At 63.3% G+C, this 25,175-nt stretch overlaps 1 protein-coding gene and 1 long non-coding RNA gene across 3 annotated transcripts; both read right to left on the bottom strand.

The window, feature by feature from the left end:
- Positions 1-414: 414 nt before the first annotated feature.
- RBM38 (RNA binding motif protein 38) lies at positions 415-14,976 on the bottom strand. Of its 2 annotated transcripts, XM_025470492.3 has the most exons (5): positions 14,543-14,972; positions 13,723-13,846; positions 13,186-13,240; positions 2,543-2,679; positions 1,884-2,021 (listed from the first exon to the last, which is right to left on the bottom strand). In XM_025470492.3, exons 1-4 carry the CDS (start codon positions 14,777-14,779, stop codon positions 2,547-2,549), a joined length of 549 nt encoding a protein of 182 aa, XP_025326277.1. In that variant the 5' UTR covers positions 14,780-14,972; the 3' UTR covers positions 1,884-2,021; positions 2,543-2,546. The 2 variants fall into 2 exon arrangements, with proteins under 2 accessions (XP_025326276.1, XP_025326277.1); XM_025470491.3 differs by lacking the exon at positions 2,543-2,679 and having other exon boundaries at positions 415-2,021; positions 14,543-14,976.
- A 2,171-nt stretch (positions 14,977-17,147) lies between these two features.
- LOC112674164 (uncharacterized) lies at positions 17,148-20,772 on the bottom strand. The gene is made up of 3 exons (XR_003145276.3): positions 20,501-20,772; positions 20,060-20,173; positions 17,148-19,084 (listed from the first exon to the last, which is right to left on the bottom strand). It is a non-coding gene; the product is annotated as an uncharacterized LOC112674164 (long non-coding RNA).
- Positions 20,773-25,175: the final 4,403 nt, after the last annotated feature.

Genomic DNA, 25,175 nt, shown 5'->3' with positions numbered 1-25,175 from the left:
AGCGGGTGAGCAGCACCCGGAGTGGGGGTGGGGGGCTCCAGTCCTCCCCTGGACGTGCAGCAGGTGAGCAGCACCCGAGGTGGGGGTGGGGGTGTGTCCAGTCCTCCCCCAGATGTGCAGCGGGGCCACAGATGAGCAGCGCCCGGGGTGGGGGGAGCATCCATCCCTTGCCAGCTTCAGCGATGAGGTGGGTGGTGATGGTGGGGGGGATGGTCTGTCCCTTCCCTCTGGAGGCCCTTAGGCCCATGCGGGGCGGGGGCGGGGGGGCTCAAGGAACTGATGGAATCCCCCCCACCCCCAAGCTGTGACACCAGGTGTGACCTTGCCCCAGAGCAACACCCCCGTGATCACCGTGGCAGAGGGCGGGGACAGTGTTAAAGGCTCCCACTTGACAGAGAAAAACCAGAGACCAACTTTTTCTTTAAAGAAAACAAGTTTTATTTTTATAATCAGAACGTTCTAATAAAAATATTATTATAATATTAGCTACCTTTAACTTCTGGGCCTTGACTCTGTACCAGGCGTGCCGCGAAGTGCTTGCCCACGTCAGTCAGCCCCTGAGACCCCCCACTTCCCTGAGGTAGGTCCAAAGGAATACCCCCAGTGCCCCCCACTCTGCGGCCCGCCCCTCCCAAATCCCTCTGCCAGTCTGGCCCTCGGCTCACTCCCCTCCTCCGCTGAGCGGGGCCCCCCCGATGGCCCCCGGAACATCTCACCTCCACCCAGGACTGAGCCCCCAGGGGAGGGGTGGGTGTCTCAGCTCAGCCCCACCACCCAGGCTGGTATACAGCAGGGGACACCACACGGGGGGCAGGGCAGGTGCGGCCGTGTGGTTCTGCACTCGGGGACCCCGTCGCTGGCCAGGATGCTGCGTTCCGGCCCCTCAGCCGGCACCACCTCGGGCCCCGCTCCTCCTGCCCTTTGTGAACAAGGAGGGGACCAAGCTCTGAGACGACTTGCCGTCGCCTGCAGACGCCCGCCCCCCAACTGGCAGAGGCTTTATCCCACGGAAACACTGTCACCGGGTTCCTCGGGCGGAGCCATCGACAAAGGTGTCTCTCCGAGTCAAAAATAGGTTCTGGATTCTTGGTGGTGGGAGTTCCGGTTGAAAAAATAGACTAGACATTCTGAAATCATCTTAGTAGCAAAACAACGACGGTAAGAAAAAGAGTTGCAGCTTTGACAGGAAAGGACGTCGCCAGCGGCCCTGCTGTGCCCGGGAGCCCCGGGCGGGGTGGGGTGCGGGCTGCGGTCTAGAAGATGCGGATTCCGGAGGCAGGTGCCCCCCGACACCTCCTACGGCGGCGGCTCGTGGATGCACCTGCGGCGCGGCCTGCCCCCCGTGGTGCTCTCGGGCGGCCCCGGGCTAAGGCATCTCTGAGCAGGACGCGGTGTCTCCGCAGCCCAGCGGGCAGCCAGTCTGTGGAGGGTGAGAGGGCCCGGCCGGGTGCTGGGGGGACAGGCCTGGGGGCACGGGGGGAGCGGGGACGGGCGAGAGGTGCAGGAAGAAGGCTGGCGGTGTGCGCGAGGTCTGGGTTGCATCTTCGAAGACCTTCCAGGCGTTCTTCCTCCCTAAGGCCGCCCTGGAGACGCAGCGGGGCCTGGATTTATAAAGAAGCGGTCTCCAGTCCGTCCGGGGTCCCGCGGGGTCCCCGGAGACACACGTGGGGCCGCGCAGCCCGCAGCTGGCCAGCCGCCCGGCCGGCGTGTGGGTCCCTCACTGCATCCTGTCGGGCTGCAGCTGCGGAGGCTGGTACTGCACGAAGGCGGTGCCCGCGGGGGCCGCGGCCGACAGCGCCTGGGGCAGGGCGGCCGGGTAGCCGTAGCCCACGAAGCCGGCGGCCGTGGCGGGCGAGGCGGCGTACGGGTACTGGTCAAAGGCGGCCGGCGGGTACTGGGCGTAGGCCGGGCTGGCCGGCGTGTACTCGATGTAGGGCGAGGACAGCGACGGGACCGGGGCAGCCGGGATCACCACACTGGGCTGGACGATGGCTTGCGGATAGATGTAGTGGGGGGTCAGCCTGTGGGCCAAACACAGAGGGTCAGGGCCAGGGTCAGGCGGCAGAGCTGGGGACAGCGGGCTCCAGTGGGGAGTGAGGGAGCGGGGTGAGGCTCCGTTCCCCCGCCCGGTCTATTCCTCATCTGTAAAATGGGGACAGCAACAACACACCAGATGTGCTCCTACCCCAGGGCCTTTGCACTGGCTGTTCCCACTGCCTGCCACCCACTTTCCCCGGCTGTCCAGAGCTCCCCTTCTCAAAAAGCCCCTCCCAGACACCCCCAGCCCAACCCAACGCTCCACACTCCCACCATCCCCCACAGGGTCAGCTATGTGATTTCGAGGGGGCCCAGGTTTAAAAATGATTTCTGATTTTCAGATGGTGTCAGCAAACATCGAGTCCGGCACGGGCTTCTGAGCCTGGGTCCTGTGGGACCCCACCCCTCCATGTCCCCGATTGTCTCCCCAGTGTCTGCCACCTGCCGGGTGACACCCGCAGGATGTGCGGCCTAGCACGCCTTGCCCCGCACCTGGGAGCCTCACCTGGTCATTGACAGCAGGGCCCAGCCCAGGGCACGGCGAACGTGGCTGAGTGAGCACCACGTGAGGGCGATGCACCGAGGGCGTCGACGAAGACAAAGAGGACAGGAGGGACCCTAGAAGCAAGGCCCCAGGCAGCCCTGGGCCCCAAACACCCTCAACACACTGAGTGGGGACACCTGCGGTCAGGCTGCCCTTCGGGTCCTCATCCTGTCTCATGACAGACGGGGCTCAGGGGCTCGGGGGCTCCCAAGGCCACACAGCCATCCCACACAGGGGACCCTCTGAACCCGTGCACGCCAGCCTTCCAGGCAGGGACGGGGTCCCACGCGTCGCCAGCGGGGAGACGCTCAGGAAGGCAGGATCGGCGCGGCGCGGGCCTGCTGTGCCAACCAGCGCTGGGCGTCCCTGGGCGGGTGGCGGGGCCTCCCTGGGCGTCCCGGCCTGTCAGGTCCCAGCAGCCTCATCGGGCAGGATGGAGCGGCTGTCAGCATCGGCCTCTCCTCACACCCGCACAAGGGGCACAGGACAGGGCCACACCTGGGGCAACAGGGAACCCCAACTCCTCCCAGCACCTATCAGCCACCGCCCCCCGCCCCCGCCCCCGCCAGGAGAAGCAGTTTTGAAAGACCAGGCTCCTGCCATTCCCTCCCGCTCGACACTCAGCAGGGGCGGACCCTGGGGCGGCCTTGGGAGCAGGTGGACAGGACTCAGGCGCCCCCCTCGCCCTCGCTCCGGCACCAAGTACATAGCGGGCCACGGCAGCGTCCACGGGACCGGCGACCAAGCAGAAAAAGCCGAGCGTCCCCCGAGGCCACCGAGCAACACCCCACGTCCCTCCAGGGCCCGCCGCACACGGTGGCGGGGGCGACCAGGCGGCCCGCGCTCGGCCCACGCCTCCGCCCTCCACGCCGTCAGGAGAGCGAACCAGCAGCTGAACAGACGTGCTGCCTCTGCAAAACCTCGACGTGCGTGCTCCACGTGACATCGTGGACGCTAAAACCAACAGATGTGTATCTGCGACCACGCCAAGAGAGGAGAGGCTGACCCGGATGAAACCCCTGCTTTTACGGGTCCAAGAGCTGATGGAACGTTCTCAGCACCGTGTTCCAGGCGCTCAGGGGGATCTGGAGGCCGCCGGAGGGTGCTGCCGGGCCCTGCGGCTGCTACCGGGCGCACGACTTCCCAGGCATAAGCAGGAAAAGGGGCCGTGAAGCAGAAGCCCCGCGGGCGCCCCCCACAGCGGCACAGACACACCAACGGGGTGTGCCCAGGCCGCGACGAGCAGGGCCGCTGCGCACGCCAGCGCAGTGAGCCAGGCCGCACGCACTGCAAACCCGAGGCAAGAGTGGTTTGTTAACCGCCGGGGGCTCTGCGAGGGGGCCGGGACGGAGAACAAGGGTCATCGGGGCTCCTCCTGGGGAGACAAGGTCCGGAGGAAGACGTGCCAGCGTCCACCCGCGTCTGCGAGCGCACGTTGTGCCTGGAGGTGGTGGATGTTCGGGGACCCGTCCTTCCCCCCAAGGGCAGATCCAGAGGAACGAATCCTGCACCCGTGAGCCCCCGGGAAGGCCAGAGCGCCCACAGGGCCTGGTGTGGGCAGGGCTGCAGCCCCGGGGCCCTGGGGGGAGGGAGGGGCAGGCTGGGGCAGCAACACCCCTGCTGACCACAGGCTGTGCCCCCCGACGCCCCACCCTCTGCTGTGCTTGTCAGGAGGCCTGGGGGACGGACACACCAACCATCCGACCCATGAACCAGAGATGAGACTGCAGAGAGTGGTCAGGGAAGGCCTCTCGGAGGAGGAAGCATCTGCACAGAGCCCGGAAGACAAGACGGAGGTGGCTGCAGGGAACAGCATTCCCAGAAGGGGAAGAGCATGGAAGAGGCAGGTGCGTGCACTGCAGGAGCAGGCCAAGGTGCCAGCCTGTCCTCTGAGGCCGGCCTGTCCCGCCCCAGCGGCACGCACCCTGCGTGCTCACACCGCCCTACCAGGGTCTGTACGTGCCTCTGCCTCCCTGGAGCCCCCACCCCCAGGCGTCCTCCTGACCCCACCTGAGGCCGGCCCATGCCCCTGTCAGGAAAGGAGCAGAACGGAGCCACGACGGAGCGGATCTTGGTACAGTGCCTACCGGGACGCCCCCGGCACCGTCAGGGCCCCTGCTTGGCTCCTGGAACCTCATGAACATTCCTGAGTTTGAGGCCACGGAAGCCTAAAGCCCAGAACTTCTCCAAACATGGGCAGGGACACCCCTGCCGGAGACACCCCCAAGCGTTTGCTAAAAATGTGTCTCCCCTGCAGACGAGGAGTCAGATGGCATCTGGGCATCTGCAGTTGGCGGCCCCCGGGGACTCTGATGCCCACCCTCACGCCAGCAGCGCTGCCCAGACCCACGCCTCACGCCGCCGCCCGCTCAGAAGGACCAGGTCTCTGGCCACGTGACCCCAAGGTCAGCCGGGAGGGCCGTGGTCACACGATGCAGGTTCCACACCGTCCACTGCCAGGACCAGACCTCTGTCCCGGCCAGCACGGGGACGCTGCCACGTGGTGCGAGCAAATACTGTTTAGGTCGGGAAGGAAGGGAGCCCCCGTTCGCGGACGCGCTGGGACGGTGCACATTGGCATCTGTTCACCCCCTTCCCTGGAGGGCTCTGCCCCCACCGCCCCTGCCCTCTGCAAAAAGCCCGATAACTTAGATTTCACGCCACGAGAGGTGCCGTGTTACCCCATTTCCCAGAGATGGAAGCTGAGGCTCAGAGAGGCCCGGGTGACATGCACGATCACACGCCGGGGTGTGGCAAAGCTGCCTGGGCCCTGTGCCCCCAGGGACGGGCTGCTGGCTGGAGCCTGCAACCCCGGCCCCACCTCGGGGGCCAGCCCAGGTCTCCGGGAGGCCACCCAGAGGGCAGAGCGGCGCCCGTCCTCAACCCGGCAGCCCCCAGTGCCTCTCCCCTGGAGAGAGGAGCTCAGCATCTCCAGAGACTGGGCCCAAGACAGGTGCGTGCGCCCAGACCGGGGTCCAGAGGAAAAGGAGGATTGGCAGGTCCTGCCACACAGCGAGGCCGGGACAGGTGAGTGGGGGAGGAAGCCGCAAGCCCCCCAGGAGGGGACGGACCCTCAGCTCTGCCCACTGGGAGGCCGGGGACGTCCACCCCAAGAGCGGGCTCCTCTCCGCCTGGGCAACTGTGCCCCTCCAGAACATCAGGCCATGCCTGGAACATTCCTGGTTGTCGCTTTCGTGACCAGATGCCCTGGCCCGGGTGGAGACGGAGAAGCGGAGCTGCAGGGGTGCAGGTGAGCCGCACACAGCCCACGGGGAACCCTCCGAGCTCCCGGTGGGAGGGCCCCTCCCAGGCCCGCACACGAGCTCCTGGCCGCCGGGCACCCGGGGGGAAAAGGGCGGGAGTGTCCAGGCGGCTCCTTGCCGCCCCACCTCGCTGCCCAGAAAACTCGGGGCGCTGCCAACCTCCACACGCCTCATCTTCAGGCCCCTGGAAAGGGCCCGGGCCTCACAACACCCTGTGCTGACCAAGGCTGGCCTGTCGGCCCTGCCCACGCTCCGCCAGGCGCTCCTCACTCCCACCCTGGCCCCCCGAGTCTCCCCACCATCTCTTCAGGTCAAGCCTCCACCCACAACACATCATAGCAGGTCCACTGTCCCCACCTCTGCCCCCATCTGGTGGCCAGAGGATCATCTTAAGAGCATGAAGGAGACCAGGTCCCCCCCAGGACCAAGCTGTTCGCCCCACGGCTTCCCACGGCACCAGGCCTCAACTTCCCCCAATTATTCTCACTCAGTGTCCTCACTCCCGCCACCTCCAGCTCCCTTCTGTTCCCCAGACTCAACGAGCGCCTCTACCCCAGGACCTTTGCACCTGCTATTCCCTCTCGTTTGCTTCTTCCTCCTTCCCTCAAACCTCACCTCCTCAGAGGCCTTCCCTGACCAAACCCCAGGCCAACACCAGCACACCCCATGCACCACCAGCTCTACTGCCTTCTTATGACCTGAAATCTGGTTATTTACCGTCTTGTTCTGTTGTTTCCTCCACGAAAACATAAGCCCTATGAGGAAAGGGACTGGGTCCCAACCACTGAGCACATCACCTGTCGAGTGCAGAGGGCCCCTCCTGGCACTGCTGGCACCCGGGTGGCAAAGGAGCCTCCCCCAGGATTGCCGACCGTTTCCTGGACCCTCTGAAGGCAACAGAGGCAGCCCTGCCTGGCACAGCTGGGGGACTCTGGGGAGGCGAGACCTGCCGGCTCAGTTCACGGCTGGCCTTGGCGCTTGCTCTGTGCCTGGCGGCCTCAGCTCTGCCTCTGTGGGTGGGATCCCCCCCAAGGGGCTGCCCTGAGGATTTAAGGCTCTGCGTGCCCTAGAGCCGTCCGGGGGCCTGAGGGAGGGTGAGGACCAGCCCCTAGGAGTGCAGCCGGGAGCCCTGGAGCGACAAGCGGACTGGCCGGGGGGACAGTCAGGCCCAGGGTCAGAAGCTAAAGGTCAGGTCACCAACGCCCACCAGGGCTGCTCCTGCCCCATGCGACCTACTGACCGGGGGTCTCGGGGCCTCACTCCCATCCCCCGGGGGCCGTGAGTCTGCTGGCGCCTGTGGCACCCCAATTAATGACGCTGCTGACTTGGCCCCCAGGAGGCCCCGGGGTCCAGAGGCGAGAACCCTGAGTCTGAGGCCTGGCGTCTGGCCTGTTTCCCTCTCTGTAAGCCGAGGCTGCACTGAGCCCGACAGAGCGGCCCTGGGTCCCCAGAGCCCCCATAGAAGGCAGGGGTCTCAGGGCTCCGAGCAGCAGGGCCAGGAAGGCCTGGGCACACGGGGTCAGCACCCGACCGCAGCCAAGGGCAGCAGCGGCGGGGACAACGGCCGGGGACAACGGCCGCACGCCACACACTCAGAGCAAGACTCGGGAGGGAATCGCCAGGGCCCCGGAGGGACCCGTTTCTGAACACAAAGCCACCCCCAAAAATAAAAGCAAGAAAGGCAAATGAGCCCGTTTCACTTTTTCTGCCGTCTGGAGGTTTTCGCCTGCCTCGCCTGCCGTGCTGGACGCACAGGCAGCGCTGGGGGCGCAGGGAGGGGCCCCAAGAGGCCGCCAGCGCAGGCAGGAAACCGGGCCGTGCAGGAACCCCCACAGGGGACACGAATGCTCCCCGGGGCCATCAGACAGCAGGCCCAGGTGGGGGCGGCAGGTGTGGGACAGTGCCAGGCCCTGGCTCGCATCCCCACCCAACTTGTCCGAACCTGAAATCCTCCCATTCCCCCAAACCCTCAGCCTCACCTGCCCCCCTTCCCCAAGGCCGAGCCACCCCTCCATGTGCTCAGCCCGGAGCTCTGGAAGCTTCCCGGCTCCTCTTCCACACATTCTTTAAAATGTACTCGGAATCCTGCAGCTGCTCACCCTGGCGCCGGAGCCAGCAGCACCACGGCCTTGCACGGGGACTGCGGGGGGGCGCGGGGGGCCTGCCTAGGAGGGCGCTTTCAGGACACAAGGGACCCAGCCCTCCTCCGCTCAGGGGCCCCCTCAGGCCCGCAGCCCTCAGAACAATCTAAAGGCACCCCTGGGCCCCCACTGCCCACTTCCTCCCGCTGCTCACGCTGGTGCTGCAGCCCAATCGCCGCCCCCGCCTGCTGCCACCTGGTCCCCCTGCACACACTCCTCTGCTACAGGCCCCTCCGCACCCCTAACCTGGCTCTGCTCCCCGTCATCCCCACGGCACCCTCGGCCCTGCCACGGAGCATCTGCTGACCACACTGGCTGAACGCACTCCCGGCCTCCTCCTCCCACCACGTGGGGGTGGGGGCACGAAGGCAGAGACCCCCACAACCCTCCAGGGCCCTCATCACGTCCACACGGACAACAGGGAAGCTGGGGCTCCCCGAGAAGTCACGGCAACGAGGCATCGCACTCGCCAGTTGTGAAGAAGGCCCCCTGGGAAGCCCTCCCCCCCCAGGACACACCCATGGGGGTGCTCAGACACCCCTCGGCCTCCTCCGTCTGTGCTCAGGCCCCATGCCTCGGCCCGAGCCTGCTGGTCGGGGCTCTCCGGGCCTCAGCAGAAGGCCCTTCCTGCCAGGGCAGTGGGTCGGAGCGAGGGCTCATCCTCCAGGAGCCCCAGAGCCGCCCCGAGGGGCTGGTTTCTGTTCCAGCCGTGGGGCAAACAACAGGTGCGCGCGGGCCGCCCCCGGGGGAGGGCCACACACCAGCCCACGCCTCGCTCCAGTGGCTGCCAAACAGGAAGCTACAGTGTGGGGAGCAGGGCCACCCCAGGCACCCTGAAAGTAAAAACAAGCCAGGTGACGCCACAGCAGGCACCAGCTTCCTCCCAGCCCCCATGGCCTCCGGCTCTGACCTCACTTCCTGCCGCACCCCCAAGATGCTGACACCCCCCCAGCCTCTCCCACTCCCTCCCCACCCAACCCTTTATTTCCTCCGGATTATGAAATAATGGTACAAGCCCCAGAAGTTGCAAGGACGGCGCTGGGAGGTCCCGTGTACCTCCTGCACTGTCCCCCGAGTGGTGACATCACCCCGCGCGTTACCAAAACCAGGAACCCGATGCTGGCACGCCGTTAGCTAGGCTGCGGGCCCCGGGCAGGTGTTTTCTTGGTGTGTCCTGGTGTCAGCCCAGGACACTCTATCACATGTGCAGGCGGCCCGCCCACCACGACACGCACCACACAGAACCGCTCCCCGACGGGGAACCGCCCCCGGCCAGCCACCCCGGCCGCGACACCGGGCACCGCCTCGGGACCCTCGGGGGCACAGAAGAGTTTTTAATAGTCTGATGTCCCCACTGGAAAGGGAGCGCCCACGAGTGGGGAACCGACTCTGTGTCTCTCTTACATAAAGCATCCTGGACACGGCTCCTGGCATACAACACCCTAAACATGAGGAGTGAATGAATGAATAAATGAATGACCCTTTACTCCTGGGGACACTGGTACGTTCCCGTCACTCCCCAGCCCCTCTCCTATCCTGGTAACCCAGGGATGGGCTCAGACCCCTGCCTCAGCGTGCACACACCCGTGGCCCCGTGATGGCGAGGGCAGTGGGGGCGTCACAAGGGGCGCAGGGCTCCCGGAAAGTCAGGGCACGTGCCGCCCCCAAGAGGATTCCGGGACAGTGGTCTGTCCTGGGGCGCCTGGCTCCCATTTGTTCGGAGCTGGCCAGGGGGAGGCAGCTGTTCACCCCCCTCCCCGCCCGCCCCCGACACCGTGTGAGCTCGGGCAGGTTCCTCACCCACCACCGCCACAGGCCTTGTCAGGGCGCTGCGGGAGACGGTCACTGACAAACCCGGAGTCATCCCGGGAAGGCCAGGCCCCAACTGGCTCTGCCCATGGGGGCCGCTCAGTGCTCAAGGCCGCCCTGTGTGGCTGCAGCATCCTGGTCCCCACCTCGCGGACAGGGAGGTGAGCCCAGGCAGGCCCCGGGATCCTCCCTCCAGCACCCGGCGACGCTGCTATGTGGGACCCGGGGCCTGGCCGCACGCCTGGCACAGAGCGGGGCTTGTGGTCAACCGGCACGAAGGCCTCAGCAAGGCCCCCTTAAGAACGGGGGTGGGGGCTGTGCCCAGAGAAGCAGCTGGCCCTTCAAAAATAACCCAAGGAGAGGCTCCAAGTACAGCCAGGCCCAGGACAAACCTCAGATCCTGGCAGGCCTCGGGCCCAGGCGTGGACACAGCCTCTGACACCAGGAGGTCCCTTCCAGGCCAGACCCAAGCTCTGCCTACACATGCGCCCTCTCCCAACAGCCCGGAACCTGCCTGCCTGCAGGCTGCGGACGGTCCCACCAGGGCAGCTGAGACGTTCGCTGGAGGCCTATGTGGAGGCCGGAGTCCTGTCATTAAGTCCCTTGTCACCTGCCAAGGAAGGACCCTGCAAGCCTCAGGCCTTGGCCCCCCCACGTATAGTTCCATGACGCAGAGCCCAGGGCAGGTCCCAAAAGACCCCGACCCACTTGGAAAAACCGAGGGCAGGGGCATCCCAGCAAGAAGCCTAACGTGTAAAACGTCTCGGGCGAACCTTCCGCACCGAGGTGTCCGGCCCAGCGGGCGAGGCTTCGGCCGTGGCCCAGCCCCAAAGTGGGGCCGTGGACTCTTTGGAGCCGCCCAAGGCAGGGGATGGGAGCCAGGAAGGCTGTGGGGAAGTCCAGCCGGGCAGGAGAGGGGTTAACGGGCGCCAGCTCCCACCGTGCCCCCGGGTCCCACGGCGCCCTGGCCAGCGACAGGCCTGCCCCGCCACCAGCCCGCAGCGCACCACGCCGACTGCTGAGTCAGGCCGGCCGCGCTCCCGCCCGATTGTTCTTGTTCCGCAAAGACAAAAGACAAAAGGGACGCTGACGGCCCAACTCTCCCAGCTGAGGGGCGCTGCGGGGAGGACAGCTGACCCCGGGCTGCCCGGCCCCAACCCCCGGGCCAGCACCCCCAGGGCCCCACCCGCCACCCTGCCGCCCAGACTAAGGCCTGGTGGGAGGCGGCGTGACCCGGAGAGGCTTCGGTCCGCTGGCCGCTGGCAACGAGGAGCTGGACGGTCCCTCTGACCCCTTGTGCCGGTTGGGTCCCCGCCCCTTGGCAACCAGCAAACAGAACTGGCCGCCTCCTCGTCACGGGTATCCGGTGCCAGCCAGAGATCTAGTTACAAAACACCGTCACCTGAAGTCGGGAAGACGCCGCGGCAAAAGCCGGGTTGACCCCCGCCCCAACCTCACGTGGGTGGCACTGGGGGCACCATGAGGGCAAGGCCGGGGCACCCTTCCTACCCGCCCACCCCAGAGAGCGGCGGTGCAGTGTGGCCTCGGAGCCAGCCAGCCCGGTTTCAGATCGCGCCACTCAGGGCACCCTGGCGGTCTGCAAACCTGTCTCAGCTTCCTCATCTACGGAGTGAGGACCACGTCAGTCCTGACCTCAGAAGGCTGCTGTGAGGGCAGGAGGGAAGGGGGGGCAGGGGCACGGAGCCCCACGCTCGCACCATGGGACGCACTTGGTTTCGGTCGGGGGAACAACAGACGAGGCACCTGGAGGCTCCAGAAGGCCCAACAGCCCCAGAGGGAACCAGGATTTGAACCCAGGTCTGCAGGCTCCAGAGGCCGAGTCCTGACAGTTACTGGAGCCTTAGAGACAGGCTCAGAGGACCAGTGACGACCTAGAACTTGGGAGGGGAAGGCTCTGCTGCATTTGAAGCAACAGAGCTGCAGGTGCTCCAGGCCTGTGCCCCAGCTCTGCGGGGCCAGCACCCGCCCCACCCCACCCCAGGCGCCGGGGATGGACCTGGGGAACAGAGCCAAGGCTACAGAAAATGAGGAACGCCCTCCCCCTGTGACCTAAACTCCAAAGAGGAAGGACCTAGGGTGATGGCAGGTGTCCCCAAATACCTTCCAAGACGGCTCCAGACACTGATGAAACTGATCCCGGGGCCAGAAGGAAACCCAGAACCACCTGCTCCCAGCCGCCCCCGGGCTCCGTCTCCGGAGAACAGACCAAGAGCTGAGCTCCCACACACGCCAATCCACGCCAAGGCCACCACGCAGACACAGATGCTGCCTGTCTGGGCCAGCACCCCCAAATCAGAGGCATGTAGCAACTCCCCGGCCATCTGTCTGACCCGCTCCGTGTCCCCACCCACCCCAGCCCAGCTCCCACCCCTGCCAGTGAGCCAGGTTGCTCCTCTTTCCAGGGCAGACACACACTCCTGCAGACACACACACTCACACAACTTGAAGCACACGACCTAGAGGCTGGGATGTGGTCTCTGACAGCTCAAGTGCTAGTGTCCTAACAGGGGCCACCTGTTTTATAACTGCCCTCATCACCCCCCGCCCCCCGCCCCCAACAATCAACCTGCTCCCGGTACTGGGGCACACAGCCGACATCAATCATGGGGCCGGGAAGTCACACCGCATGGCAGGCTCCTTTGTGCCCCTGAAGCGTGTGTGTCTTTCCACGAGCAGCTGCCAAGACTTATTAGAAGTTTAAAAAAAAAAAAAAAAAAAACGGCGAAGGGAGGGTGGGATGAGCACGCCTGACACAAGGCCCACAGGCCGGGCCACTCGGGCTGGACAGCTGGCCCCGGTGCAGTCTCACCTGCTGCAGCTCTCATAAACACCAGACCCTGGATGGCAGTGACCTGCCGCCACCATCTGTCACCCACCAGAGCGGGTCACCAGGCACCCTGACAAGAGCCCAGCCGCGGTTCCACGGAATGTGGGGCACACTCCCAGAGCTCACGTGCCCCCAGTAGGCCCATCCTAAGCGCTCCACCCACACAACTCCCAGATGCCATTACCACCCCCGTTTCCCAGGGAAGAACACTGAGGCACACACGGAACCGTGCCACCACGTAAGCTACCAGAGGTCACACAACTCATCAAAGGGAAGCCAGGATCTGAGACCAGGCTGGCAGGCTGTCGGGAGTGGAGAAGTGCCCCCCGCCCTCCCAACCCCCAGAACGCAATCACATTTCTGGAAGATCAGAGAAAGGGATGGTTCTCAGACACAGGAAGGCAGATTTGAACATGACAACCAAAGCTGTGGGGCTGGCGGTCCTGGGGTGAGACTCCCTGGGACCAAGGGGCGCCTATGGCCTGCCCCGGCTGGCCTGCCACCCCTCCTCCAGCCCTGCCCCCAGCAGCCACATCCACTCACCCATAAGTCCGCTGGATCAAGGTGGGGTGCAGCTGCTGCACGCCGATGGCAAAGCCTAAAACCAGACACCAGTTAGAGGCTCGGCCTCACCAGGGGAGCAGAAACACACAGCCCTACCCATCCACCCCCCCACCCCCCAACAAAAGTTGGAGATAGATAACGGGCTTTGCCTACACTCCCAGGCCACCCTCCTCCCACCCACCGGAAAGCTCCCTGCCGAAGCGAGCCCAGGGAGCAGGGCAGCAGCACCCTCTGGGTGTGGGTCCTCGTCTCCAGCCCCGGGGACCAACTTCCTCCTTCCCTCGGGGACAGCCGATGCGCCCTCCTCCCCCTGCCCCACCGGCCCATGTGCCCAGACGCAGGGGTCCAGCTCCCGAGCTAGAGGATGGCGGCCCTGTGACGGCTCTGCGAGCACATGATAGCTGACAGCCACTCCTGGGGCCGGGCCGGGCGGGGGGGCCTCCTCCACCGCACAGATACCAGCACTGAATATAGCAGTCGAGGCGAGCCAGGGAAGGAGAACACGGGCTCTCTCACCCGTCTGGAGGCTCCTCGGCTTGGCGCCCAGATACGCCAGGTTCACATTGGCCTTGCGGCCGTCGATGTTGGGGTTCGGGTCTTTGCAAGCTCTCTCGGCCGCCGCTCGGTCGGCCATGGTCACCTGCAGGAGCACAGGGGCATCAGGGGTTTCCCTCAGGCGCTGGGAGGAGCACAGGGCTGCCTGCTCCGGGGAGGGGCCCCCACTTCCCCCTGGGGGGGGGCTCTCCCACCCTCGGGGCCCTCCCACCAAGGTGCTCCTGGATTCCTCTGCTCCCTCCGAGCTCAGGCGCTGGGGAACCTGCCTTCAAGGGCAGAGCTCCCCAGGGTAGACACGGCACCCTCCCCCCTCCCCTCCCCTCCCCCCTCCCCCAGAAGGGGGAGGGGCGGGGCAGCCCTCCTGCCTGCCTGTTGCGGGGGCCTGGGGGGCACTAGTTAGAAGGGGAACAGGACACGAGTCTTCAGGTCGTCTCCGACTTGAGCTGCTGTTTATTTGGGGCCCTGAGCGGAACTCCCAGGACACGGTGAGGGAGGGGGTGCTCGCGGCCTCCAGGGCGCCCGGGGGGGGGCGGGGGGGGAAGCCTGAGCTCCCGCTTGCTTGTTGCTCCAGGAAGTCCCGGCAGCGTCCGACCGTCCCCAAAAGCTCCCCGCAAACTCCCAAGTGCTAATTGGACGCAGCGGCTCCGCCTCTGAAGCCGGGAGCGGGGTGGGTGGGGGCAGGGCGGCGGGCGGCCGAGCGCGCACCTCGGCGGGGCCCGGGCGGGGGCGGCAGGTGCGGGGCGCGGCGGGGCGCGGCGGGGCGGGGCGCGGGGCCACTTACGAAGCCGTAGCCGCGGGACTTGCCCGTCTGGCGGTCGGTGATGACCACGGCCTCCTCGATGTCCCCGAAGCCCTCGAAGTACTTCCTGAGCGAGGCGTCGGTGGTGTGGTAGGGCAGGCCGCCCACGAAGATCTTGGTGAACGTGGTGTCCTTCTGCGAGCCGTGCATGGCGCCGGGGGCGGCCGGGGGCCGCGGGAAGCCCGCGCTCGGGGCGCACGGCGCGGGCTGCAGCAGCATGGGGGGCGCCCCACCGCCTACGGACCCGGGCCGCGCGGCGCCGCGCTCATGGGCGGCGGCGGGCAGCGAGCAGCGAGCAGGGCAGCGGCGGCGCCGCTCCGGCCCCCGGGCCCGTCCGCTCGCGGGGCCGCTCCCGCCTGCGCGCTGGCTGCGCTGCGCTGCGCTGCGCTCCGGCCGGCGCTCGGGGCACTCTGCGCCGCGCCGCCCGCCCCCGGGCTTTGTAGGCGGCCCCGCCCCCGCCGCCGCGCCCCGCCCCCCGCCGCCGCCCGCCCCGCCCCGGGCGCGCAGGGGCCGCCGGGAGCCGTAGTCCGGGCCGGGCCCAGGGAGCCCCGCGGCGGGGCGGGGCGGGGCGGGGCGGGGCGCGGCTCGCAGCGGGGCTGGGGGTTGCCCTGTGCGCGCCCCCCGGAGTCCGGCCCCCGCCCTCGTGGCGCGCACAGCCTGGTGCACCAGAGGTAAGCGGCGACCGGCATCAGGGGTCCCGAGCCAACGGGACGAGCCACACAGGATGCGGCAACGTGTATTAAAAGCTGAGATGCGGGATCCCTGGGTGGCGCAGCGGTTTGGCGCCTGCCTTTGGCCCAGGGCGCGATCCTGGAGACCCGGGATCGAATCCCACGTCGGGCTCCCGGTGCATGGAGCCTGCTTCTCCCTCTGCCTGTGTCTCTGCCTCTCTCTCTCTCTCTCTCTCTCTCTGTGTGACTATCATAAATAAATAAAAAAAAAAAATTTAAAAGCTGAGATGACCCTGGTTTCGTCTACAAGCAAGATTCATTCGACGAAAGCCTCCCAGGGCCCCTCGTGCGGCGGGCACGGCAGGATGGGGGCCGCCTGGATGCCCGGCACCACACCCTCGCTCCGCGGACCAGGCAACGTTGAGCCCACAGTGCACAAGCGGGAGGGACGCAAACCAGGGACCCGCCATCCGGGAGGGTCCCCGGAGGAGGTGGCTCTGGCCTCTCCAGCCCGGCCGGCATCAGGGATTCCTTCCTCCGTCTGCGTGGACGACCCTGCCGCGCGGCAGTCCGGCCCCTCCGTCCCCGTCCCCAGCCGCGGAAGCAGGCCATGCCAGGGCCTCTGTGAGCTCCACACCAGGCAGGACCGGCCACAGAACTTGTTCCAAGTTTTTAGAAATGTCATACCAAACCCAGTGTGGGGCCCTTCTGAGCTCGGGGGGGGGGGGGGGGGGTCCCACCTCCACGCGGTGCAGAGCGTGGCTCTGGGCGCCCCAAACACTCCGCACGTCCGTCCGGGCACAGCTGTGCACCCACTTGTACGGTGGAGACCTGCGGCGCTAAGTGGGGTCCCTTCGGGCCGACTCTGTGACCCTTGAGCCTCCTCTGGGGCCGAGGGATACAGGCCGGGGCCTGCGGGACTGGGGGTGGCGCGGCGGGGAGGCGAACCACGTCCCCTGGTCTTTCGGGCGTTACCCGGCACCTGCTGAGTCCAGGCCCTGGGCCCCTTGGCCCTCCTCGCCCGCCTTCAGCAGCTCCCTGTCCCATCTAACTCCTGCCTCGGCCCTGCGGCTCACGTTCCTCCCACACCCCAGGCACAGTCCTGCCTCCTCCAGGCCCTTGGCCTCATTCTTGGGCTCTTCATCCTGCCTTCTCATCCCCTTCGCTGTACTTCTTTCCCGAAGCCCTGGTTGCCTGCACCTGCCTGTACGGCCTCCCCCTTCTGCTCGGAGGGACCTTGGACGTCTTGCTCAAGCGGCAAGGCCTGGCAAGCAGGGGGCCCTCGGCAAGTGTTTGTTGAGTGAATGCACGATGGAACGGAGGTGAGGCAAGCTCTGCACGGGGTTTTCCAGAGCGCCCTCTGGAAACTTTTAAGTGAGGCCCAGACTTCTTTCCGAGAGGCCAGGGAGGGCGGCCAGCAGCCGGCCGCGTGATCTGGGGCGCGCTGAGTGCCTTCGCCGGCCTCAACCTCCCCTTGCGCGGCGGACAGGGCCTCTCGGAGGCCACCCAGCCTTGGCCGGACAGACCCGGGCGGGGCGGGCTGCGCCTTGGCCCCGAGGCGCCGGCCGCCGAGACTCTCCGCCTACAAGTCCCAGAGCCGCCCGCGCCCGGCCCCGCCCCCCGCCCCGGCCCCGCCCCCGCGCCCCGGGCCCCTCCCGGCGAAAGCCCCGCGCGGCAGGAGCGCCGGCCTGGAGCGCGGCTGCACGCGGGGCGGCGGCGGCTGCGGAGCACGTGCTGGCGCCGCGGGGTCCGGGGCTCCCCAGCCGGGGGAGGGGGGGCGGGGGGGGCCTCCCGGGGCGGGAACACGGGCTCGGGCCGGGCGGGGCGGGGCGGCCGCGTGCACCTCGCGCCCCTGCCCGGCCCGGGGCCGCGTGCGCCCGAGCGCGCGGGTGCCTGGAGTGCGTGGGGCGGGAGGGGGCTTCACCGGTTCAGCCTGCGGCCCCTAGTAGGGCTTCTGCATTCCCCACCTCTCCTCGCGCCAGGTGGCCCCACGGGCCCCCACTTCGCCTTGGGAATCAGCTCTTCCCCCAGCACATCCCTATTAATGGCCCATCAGGTGTCAGGCCAGGGCTCCAGGCCTCAGGACAGGGCGGGCAGGAAACAAGCAGACACCCCCCACCACCACCACCACCTCCAGGGCTTACATTTCATTTCCGGGGAGTGGAGAGACCATGAATGAATAGAATGGTGAATAGTAGGTTTAGGTTTGGGTAGGTTTTTCTAGTCCAGGGGTGGAAGGGGGACACCGAAGAGGAGCAGAGAGTGATACCTGTTCTCGAGAGTCAGGGAAGGCCTGTGGGATTGGTGACAGCCAGGGCCCCTGGAGGACAGGGGACGGCAGAGAGAAGGGAATGCAAAGGCTCAGAACACTTTTTGAGTGTTGGGCACACACACCGCCAATAATGATAAAGTTCCTTTGTTTGGAGCTGGGTCCTTGACTAGGTGACTTACACAGATTAGATGATTTAAACTCAAAATAATCATTATCATCAGTGGGTACTACTAGCCCAGTGTTAAGAGGGAGGGCGGCGAGGCTCAGAGTGGCTTCCCCAAGGCCACGGAGGGCAGCAAATGGTGGCCAGTCCACTGTCCCATTTATTCTTCGCACAGCCTCTAATGGAAGACTTGTCTGCTCTGGTTGAAGCCTGCGCAGGTGGGACCTCAGAGATGTCAAGTGAAGCGAGAATGAAACAGAAGTCAGGGGGAAGGACCAGACTCAGGACCCTACTCTGCAAATGCCAGCCCTTGTCTGAGAGCATGCCTGGGTGAGGGCCCTTGTTGTGCTCGAATTGTGTCCCCCCCAAAATGAGTTCACATCCTAATCTCCGGTCCTCATGAATGTGACCTTATTTGGATGTAGGGGCTTCTTTAATAATCTAATCTATTTAAGAGAAAGTCATATTGGATTAGTATGGGGCCTAATACCATGACTGTTGTCCTCACAAGAAGCCCACGTGAAGATGCACACACCAGTGACAACAGAGCAGAGGCTGGAGAGATACACGGGCCAGAGAGCGCCGGCTGCAGAGTACAGCCCCACTGAACGCCGTGACTTTGCACTCGTGGCCTCTAGGGCTGCGTTGGGGCAGCCCCACAAGACTCGGCGCTGAAGGGACGGGCAAGGCAGAGCCCCAGCAGATGGAATCCCACAGCCTGTCACTCTTGGGATGGGGAAGCGCCATCAGGGCCTTGGGGGGAGGGGCGGGCCCCCCAGTGTCCTCCCAGGACTCAGGCGTGGGAGGCAGCTCCGCTCCCAGCCTTCCTGCTCAGCTGGGGAAGGTGGGGATCCAAGGGTGCCAGGCGCGAGGAAAACACTCAGGAGAGGTGTGTGGAGGGGGGCACGGAGCACAGCCAGAAGGTGGGGAGCAGGGGGCATGCAGAGGGATCCCCAAAGCCTGCTTATCTTCATGGAGGCCCGAGTGACTCGGGGTTTCTGTGGACTCAGGCCAGGGGTGCATTCACCTCAAAGCCAGGCTGCAAGGTGGAAGCGTGCGGGTCCCCTGCTGCCACCTCGGCCCCAACTGGAGGCTTGGGGGACCCCAAAATAAAACATCAACATGACAAACAAAAAGAGGAAGCGAGGGGGACCTCCGCTGGCCAGCGACTTTCACACATCCCTTAAGCCCGATTGGCCTATTTCGGCCCCCCTCAACAGGTGATGAAAGCCACTTTCTTTGCAGGCTGTGGGGGGCCAGGCGGGGAGAGAGAGGGCAGGCCAAGGCCAGACAGCCCTACGTTCGTGTCCTGCACACATCACACGTCTGCCGGTGACAGCCACGTCCCCAGGCCTCAGTCTCTTCAGCTCTAAAATGGGTGTAATGGTAGCAGCTTCGTCACAGGGGCCCATGGGAAGCTGCAGGAGGAAAACACAGAAAGTGCTGAGGTCATCCTCACACTGAGTGGGAACTCAGTAAATGCAGACTCCTGCAATTTTCGGTTTTTTTCCAGCACGCCTCGGCTCCAGCCTACACAGCAGCCTGGGGCCAGGTGGGGAGGTGGGGCCGCGCCAGCCCCTCCCACGCAGGCTCCTTCAGGCCTTCCCATTGCCTGGGGGATGCAGTCCCAAATCCCGCTGTTGGAGATGGCCTCCTGCCCCCAGCCAGCTGGAAAAGCCCATCCTGCCCTTGCAGGCCACGTCCCCTCTCGGGGACCCTGGGCAGTCAGCTGAGGCCTAAGGCCCCTCCTCCGACGATGGTGTCAAACAGCAAAGTGGCTAGAGATGCAAAGGAAAATAATTACATTAAAATGCAGCTATTAGGGACGCCTGGGTGGCTCAGGGGTTGAGCATCTCCTTTGGCTCAGGGAGTGATCCTGGAGTCCTGGGATCGAGTCCCCCATCGGGCTCCCTGCGAGGAGCCTGCTTCTCCCTCTGCCTGTGTCTCTGCCTCGCTCTCTGTGTCTCTCATGAATAAACAAATAAAATATTTTTAAAAAATAAATAATAAAATGCAGCTATTAAAATATTTTTAAAAAACCATAAGCGTGTGAGATAGGAAGGCGTGTGCTCTTTTGCTGATGCATTAAGCCACAAGAGCCGATGGTGGCTGTGAGGGGGCTGTGGTCGCAAAGGGGGTCTCTCCGGATAGAGTCAAGGTGTTGACAGGGCTGGCTCCTTCTGGAGGCTCTGGGGGGCAATCCGAGCCCTGCCCCGTCTCAGCTTCTGGAGGCTGCTGGGTTCGTGGCTCGGGGGCCCTGCCACCAACTTCAGGGCCAGCTGCCCGGGGTCTGTCTCAGGCCACACCACCCGGACGCTCTCTCCCTCTGCCTCCTGCTTCCCTTGCTAAGTGGAAGGTGATCTCCCTGTCTCAAGGTCCGGAGCCTTACTCACCTCTGCGACGACCCTTTGCCATGTGGGCAGCACGGAGAGCAGTGGCCCCCTTTGGAGCTGACGGTGGGGTTTCCTCGGTGGACATCCCAGGGCAGGGCACCGCCTCGGTGAACCCTAGAAAGGTGACCAGTGCTGATCTGAAAACGTAGATCCACTCCCCGGCGATTCCCCTGCTGAAGGCCGCACACTTTCTGGCACTCTACAGGTTAGCGGGTGTGCTGGGAAGCTCCTCAGCCCGGCGTGCATGTGGCTTCGAGAACTCCGTGAGACCAAGGCCAGGCAGAGGCCGAGCCTGTCTGTGCCATGGGAGTGAGGGTGCCGGCCTGGTCCCCAGGGAGCCCAGGAGTGTGCTGGTGAAGGTGCCTGCAGGTACGGCGTGGACCCGGGGTCCGTGTTGGGGTGGGGGACACCATGTCACACAGTTGAGAAGCGAATGGCTACCTGGGAACACTGTCCTGGTCAGCTTGGGCTGCTGTGAAGACCACACACTGCGGGGGTTAAAGACAGAAATTACTTCCTCACAGGTCAGAAGTCAAGATGAAGGTATTGGCAGGGTTGGTTTTTTATGAGGCCCCTGTCCTTGGCTTGCAGGTGACTGTCCTCCCCGTGTCCTCACGTGGTCTTTCCTGTGTGTCTGTGTCCTGATTTCTTCTTAGAAGCCATAGTGATGACCTCACTGAATTTAATCACCCCTGTAACGACCCCGACTCCCAGTGTGGTCACACTCTGATGCATTGGGGGTTGGGACTCACCACAGGAATTTTGGCGGGGGGGACACAATTCAGTCCATACTGTATACCTACCTCGCTTTTGCAGGCAACTCAGAATTGTGCTTGGGGCCTCCCATGCTGGTCAAGGGGCCCCTCCTGCAAAGTCCCCCGGAGGCGGCCAAGGACTGGGGTCATGTTGCACGAGGTCCCACATGAGATGGAGACCCCCGGCATCACGGGACATGCCTTGAACCTAAAGACAGTGGGGAACACATGCCTCAAATAATTCCCTCACTAAAACTCATCATCTACTGCACTTTTGCTTTAAAGGTCAAGCCCAGTGTCGGAAAGATCCAGAATGGAAATGATGGCCTACCTGGAGCTGGAGGAGGCCCAAGGTCAGGAAGGGTGGGGCTCAGCCCTGCTGGGGAAGGCCCTGGGGTGCAGAGAGTCTCAGCCAGCCCCTCCAGGCCTTGGGGTGATGGTGACACTGCCCACCCCGCTACCAGGGGCCGAAGGGCCCCAAGTTTCCGACCCGTCCTGCAGGAAGCAGCATTGCCAGTGCCTGGATGACCCGAAGGGCAGTGTGGGTTTGGCACGCGGGGTGCTGGTGGCTGAGCTGCTTCTCAGCACTTCCATCCACCCCCCTCCTCACCCCCCACCCCAGGGGGAAACTCCAAGGATAAGCTCGCCTGCCAGCTCTCTTTAGGGGCTGACTCACATTTTAAGCAAGTAAGCAACAGGCTTTTATTTGCTTTGGAAACAGCCCTCACCTTAGTAGTTCTCTGAATATTGATGCAAAATTCACGACAGACTTAGTTACAACAGGCTCTAAGATGAGTTGCTCAGCATCTACGGGCCTTGTGGGGACCTCACGCCTGTTGTGATAAAAACCCAAAAACAAAAACAAAAACAAAAACCACCTCTCAAAACTACATCCCCATGGTTCTCCTGCCTCCTCCCACCTCCTCCCACCTGGTGCTCGAGCTCTAGGCCATCAGGGTACCTGCACATGCCTCGTGTGCAGGGTGTCCCGCCGCTGAGCGGTGCAACGCTGGCCGCCTCTGGGCCTCCACCCGGCCCCCGTCAAGGGAACAGGATGCTCACGCTGAAACCGCCTCCTCCGCCCTGCAGCCAGGATGGATTTCCCACCGACTAGCACGCGTAGGTCTAGAGCATTCAGAGTTACTAAGATTAGTCTCAAGGCGGCCCTGTTGGCCACCAGCACCCATCTGGGATGGAGATTTGCATTTCCTACTCTTTCCTCCCCAAAGCAGGGCAGAGATAATGCCAGAGGGTGAGTGGGCACTCAGAGTTGCCCACACCACGGGCAACAAAACTTCAATGTCCCATAAGGACACTGCGGGGTGGGGGTGGGGGGGGAGGATTAAATTTTAAGTAGAAAAATCAGGAACCTGACCTCTGAAAAATGATTTGACTTCAGTATTTCCTAAGGAGGCCATCAATCCTTGTAAAGATAAAAGTGTATAATGTCAGAGGATATTCTTCCAGCAGGATGAATAATCCCGACTACCTTACAAGCTTAGTAACACCACCAGGTGGAGAGCCCGCACTCCTTTGAACAAGCGCAAGTCCGTGGAGTAGCACCCAGAACACGGTCCCAGGCCTGGCACTGGGGGCGCGGGCGCCATCTGCTGGCGGCCTGGAAACCGCCTCAGGGCTGCGGGAAGCCTCCTACAGACCCCCCGGGGGTCCGGGGACAGCCCAGTCTGGGGACATTTTGGCCACTTCCCACGGATGTCATCCCACCTGGAAGTAGCACTAGGAGCTAGAACGGCATCCTGTTCCCTTGACGTGGGCCGGGTGGAGGCCCAGAGGCGGCCAGCGTTGCACCGCTCAGCGGCGGGACACCCTGCACACTGAGGCATGTGCAGGTACCCTGATGGCCTAGAGCTCGAGCACCAGGTGGGAGGAGGTGGGAGGAGGCAGGAGAACCATGGGGCTGTAGTTTTGAGAGGTGGTTTTTGTTTTTATTTTTGAGTTTCTATCACAACAGGCGTGAGGTCACCACAAGGCCATAGAGCTAGCACTTACTATGGGCCAGCCACGGAAGCACTCTGCAGGCTTTAACTCTGAATACTCCCACCAATCCTTTGGGAATGCTGGTTTTGTGTGTGTTAAGATTTTATTTATTTATTCATGAGAGACACAGGCAGAGGGAGAAGCAGGCTCCCTGCAGGGAGCCCAATGTGGGACTCGATCCCAGGACCCTGGGATCATGCCCTGAGCCAAAGGCAGACAGACACTGAAATGCTGAGCATCCCAGGCGTCCTGGGAATGCTGTTTTTAATGTCTCCCGTTATACAGATGAGGTCCCTGGGGCTGAGAAGTACCAATCACACACTCAAGGCCCCAGAGCAGGGATTTGGAGGCAGGCAGTCCATGTTAAGTGTGTACAATGTTGGGACGCCTGGGTGGCTCAGCGGTTGAGTGCCTGCCTTCGGTCCAGGGCGTGATCCAGGAGTCCTGGGATCGAGTCCCACATCGGGATCCCGCAGGGAGCCTGCTTCTCCCTCTGCCTGTGTCTCTGCCTCTCATGAATAAATAAATAAAATCTTAAAACAAACAGAATAAAGTACGTACAATGTGATGCGGGTATTTCAAACGTCCTGTTATAGTCAGTATCCCTCTCCCATTTGGGGGCAGATGCAAGGGAACACTTATGACTGGTACTCATGGCAGCGCTACTTGTCCTCAATTACGTAGGAGGTAATGGAGAAAAATCCCAGTCCAGGACGTGATTAACATCGATGACATAGATATGTGTAGACACATACACACACGCACACATAATGGTAGCACGATTACTGCGTGTGAGGTAGTGCAGTACAGAAGACATATTTTAATGCGGTCTTGCAATTCCATTACAAAAACACAAGCAGCAACAACCCATGGTCATGTCACAACCATCGAAGGGACTGTGATATAATCTGGAAAATGCCAACTTCTATGTTCCTGACGCGTTTGGCTCATTTCTCACGGAGCACCGCCTTCAAGGGAAAATCACGTTTTGGTTGAATGAAAAAAACTGACTTCCCAAGTGACTCCAAAAATGGCTGGGAGGTTCCTGTATGTGAACGTACGGGATAAGGTCCCGTTTGCAGAATTTTCCAGGGAGGTATTTTGTCCCTCGAAGATGCCAATTAGGTGGTAGAGTTTTAACTTCTGCTGTTTTATTTAGGAGCTTGTTTCTATTGCCTCATTTTCAGTGTGTTAATGTTTACGGTTACTTTCTAACTTTGGACAAAAGATAAGTTTTCCATATATGCAATTTCCTCCCTTAAATTTACGGCAGTGACTCATTTTGTGAGGCAACCATGCTTTTTAAAAAGTTGATCGATTAAAAAAAGTCGATCGATTTAAAGAAAAATAAGGAAATCACGGTCGAAATGGAGACCAGATGCATGTGTTTGGGAAGCTGCATGCAACGAGCCCCATAACACACGACCAAGTGTCTGAGAAGCTGGTCACTCGTCAGACTCCTGCTCCTCGGGAAGGGCGAGGACGTACGGGACATGCTGGCCGCTCGCCCTGTGCTACTACATCCCACCCACGGCACCTCGGGGGCAGGCCCTCGCTTGGATTAGGTGAGAAGGTTCAGTAGGCCCCGCTGACCGCAGAGGGCTCTGGGAAAGCTCGCAGGTGCGTACAAGCACCGTGAGGTCTGCCCAAACGTGGCAGGAGCAGAGCTGTGCCTTCCTGCATATGCCCCCCTGCACAGTCCCGCCTTGACCTCTGACTCCTTTCACGCGAGTTCTTGCCGCTGGGCCATGTCCACGGTCACTACCGACTGTGGTGTCACAGGCACGGTGGGGCAGAGGCCTAGTGAAACCAGTTGGAGACATCACGTGAAAGCAACCTGCCGACTTTAGGACCTGGGTGGTAGTGTTCACTGGGAAGCTCTTCCAACTCCCCTACACGTTTGGGAATTCTCATGACAAAATACCAGAAAACGTAAGCGGACAAGACCACCTGCCTTCTCCATGAGGCTTACAGGCCCCCTTTCCATGCAAGCGGGACCTCTACCTCTGGTTCTAACTGGGTGCAAATCTCCAGTGGCACGGAGGCTTGTCGTTTATCCAAGCTATCTGGATTACGTCTGTATCTTTCTGAACTAGAAGATGCCAGCAGCATACGGTATGGGCACCTGCAGGGGTGATGCACCTGCAGAGTCTTTGAGGGGCTCCTCAAAGACTCCAGATCCCTTTAGGAAACATGTAAACAGGTATCTTAAGAAGTTCAGTGATTTTTAACAAGTATTTCCCGGCTCATCACTAGCAAACCCATTGCAGGTTTTTATGCTCTGGGTTCTGGGCGAGTGAGAAATGAGCCCCGGCGCCCCGTTCCAGGGGCTCCCTTGCTCCTGGTTTCCGGGACCCCAACCT

This window comes from Canis lupus, chromosome 24 (genome assembly GCF_003254725.2).
Source record: "Canis lupus dingo isolate Sandy chromosome 24, ASM325472v2, whole genome shotgun sequence".
NCBI classification, from domain to species: Eukaryota; Metazoa; Chordata; class Mammalia; order Carnivora; family Canidae; genus Canis; species Canis lupus.
This window is presented reverse-complemented; position numbering and strand designations above follow the sequence as displayed.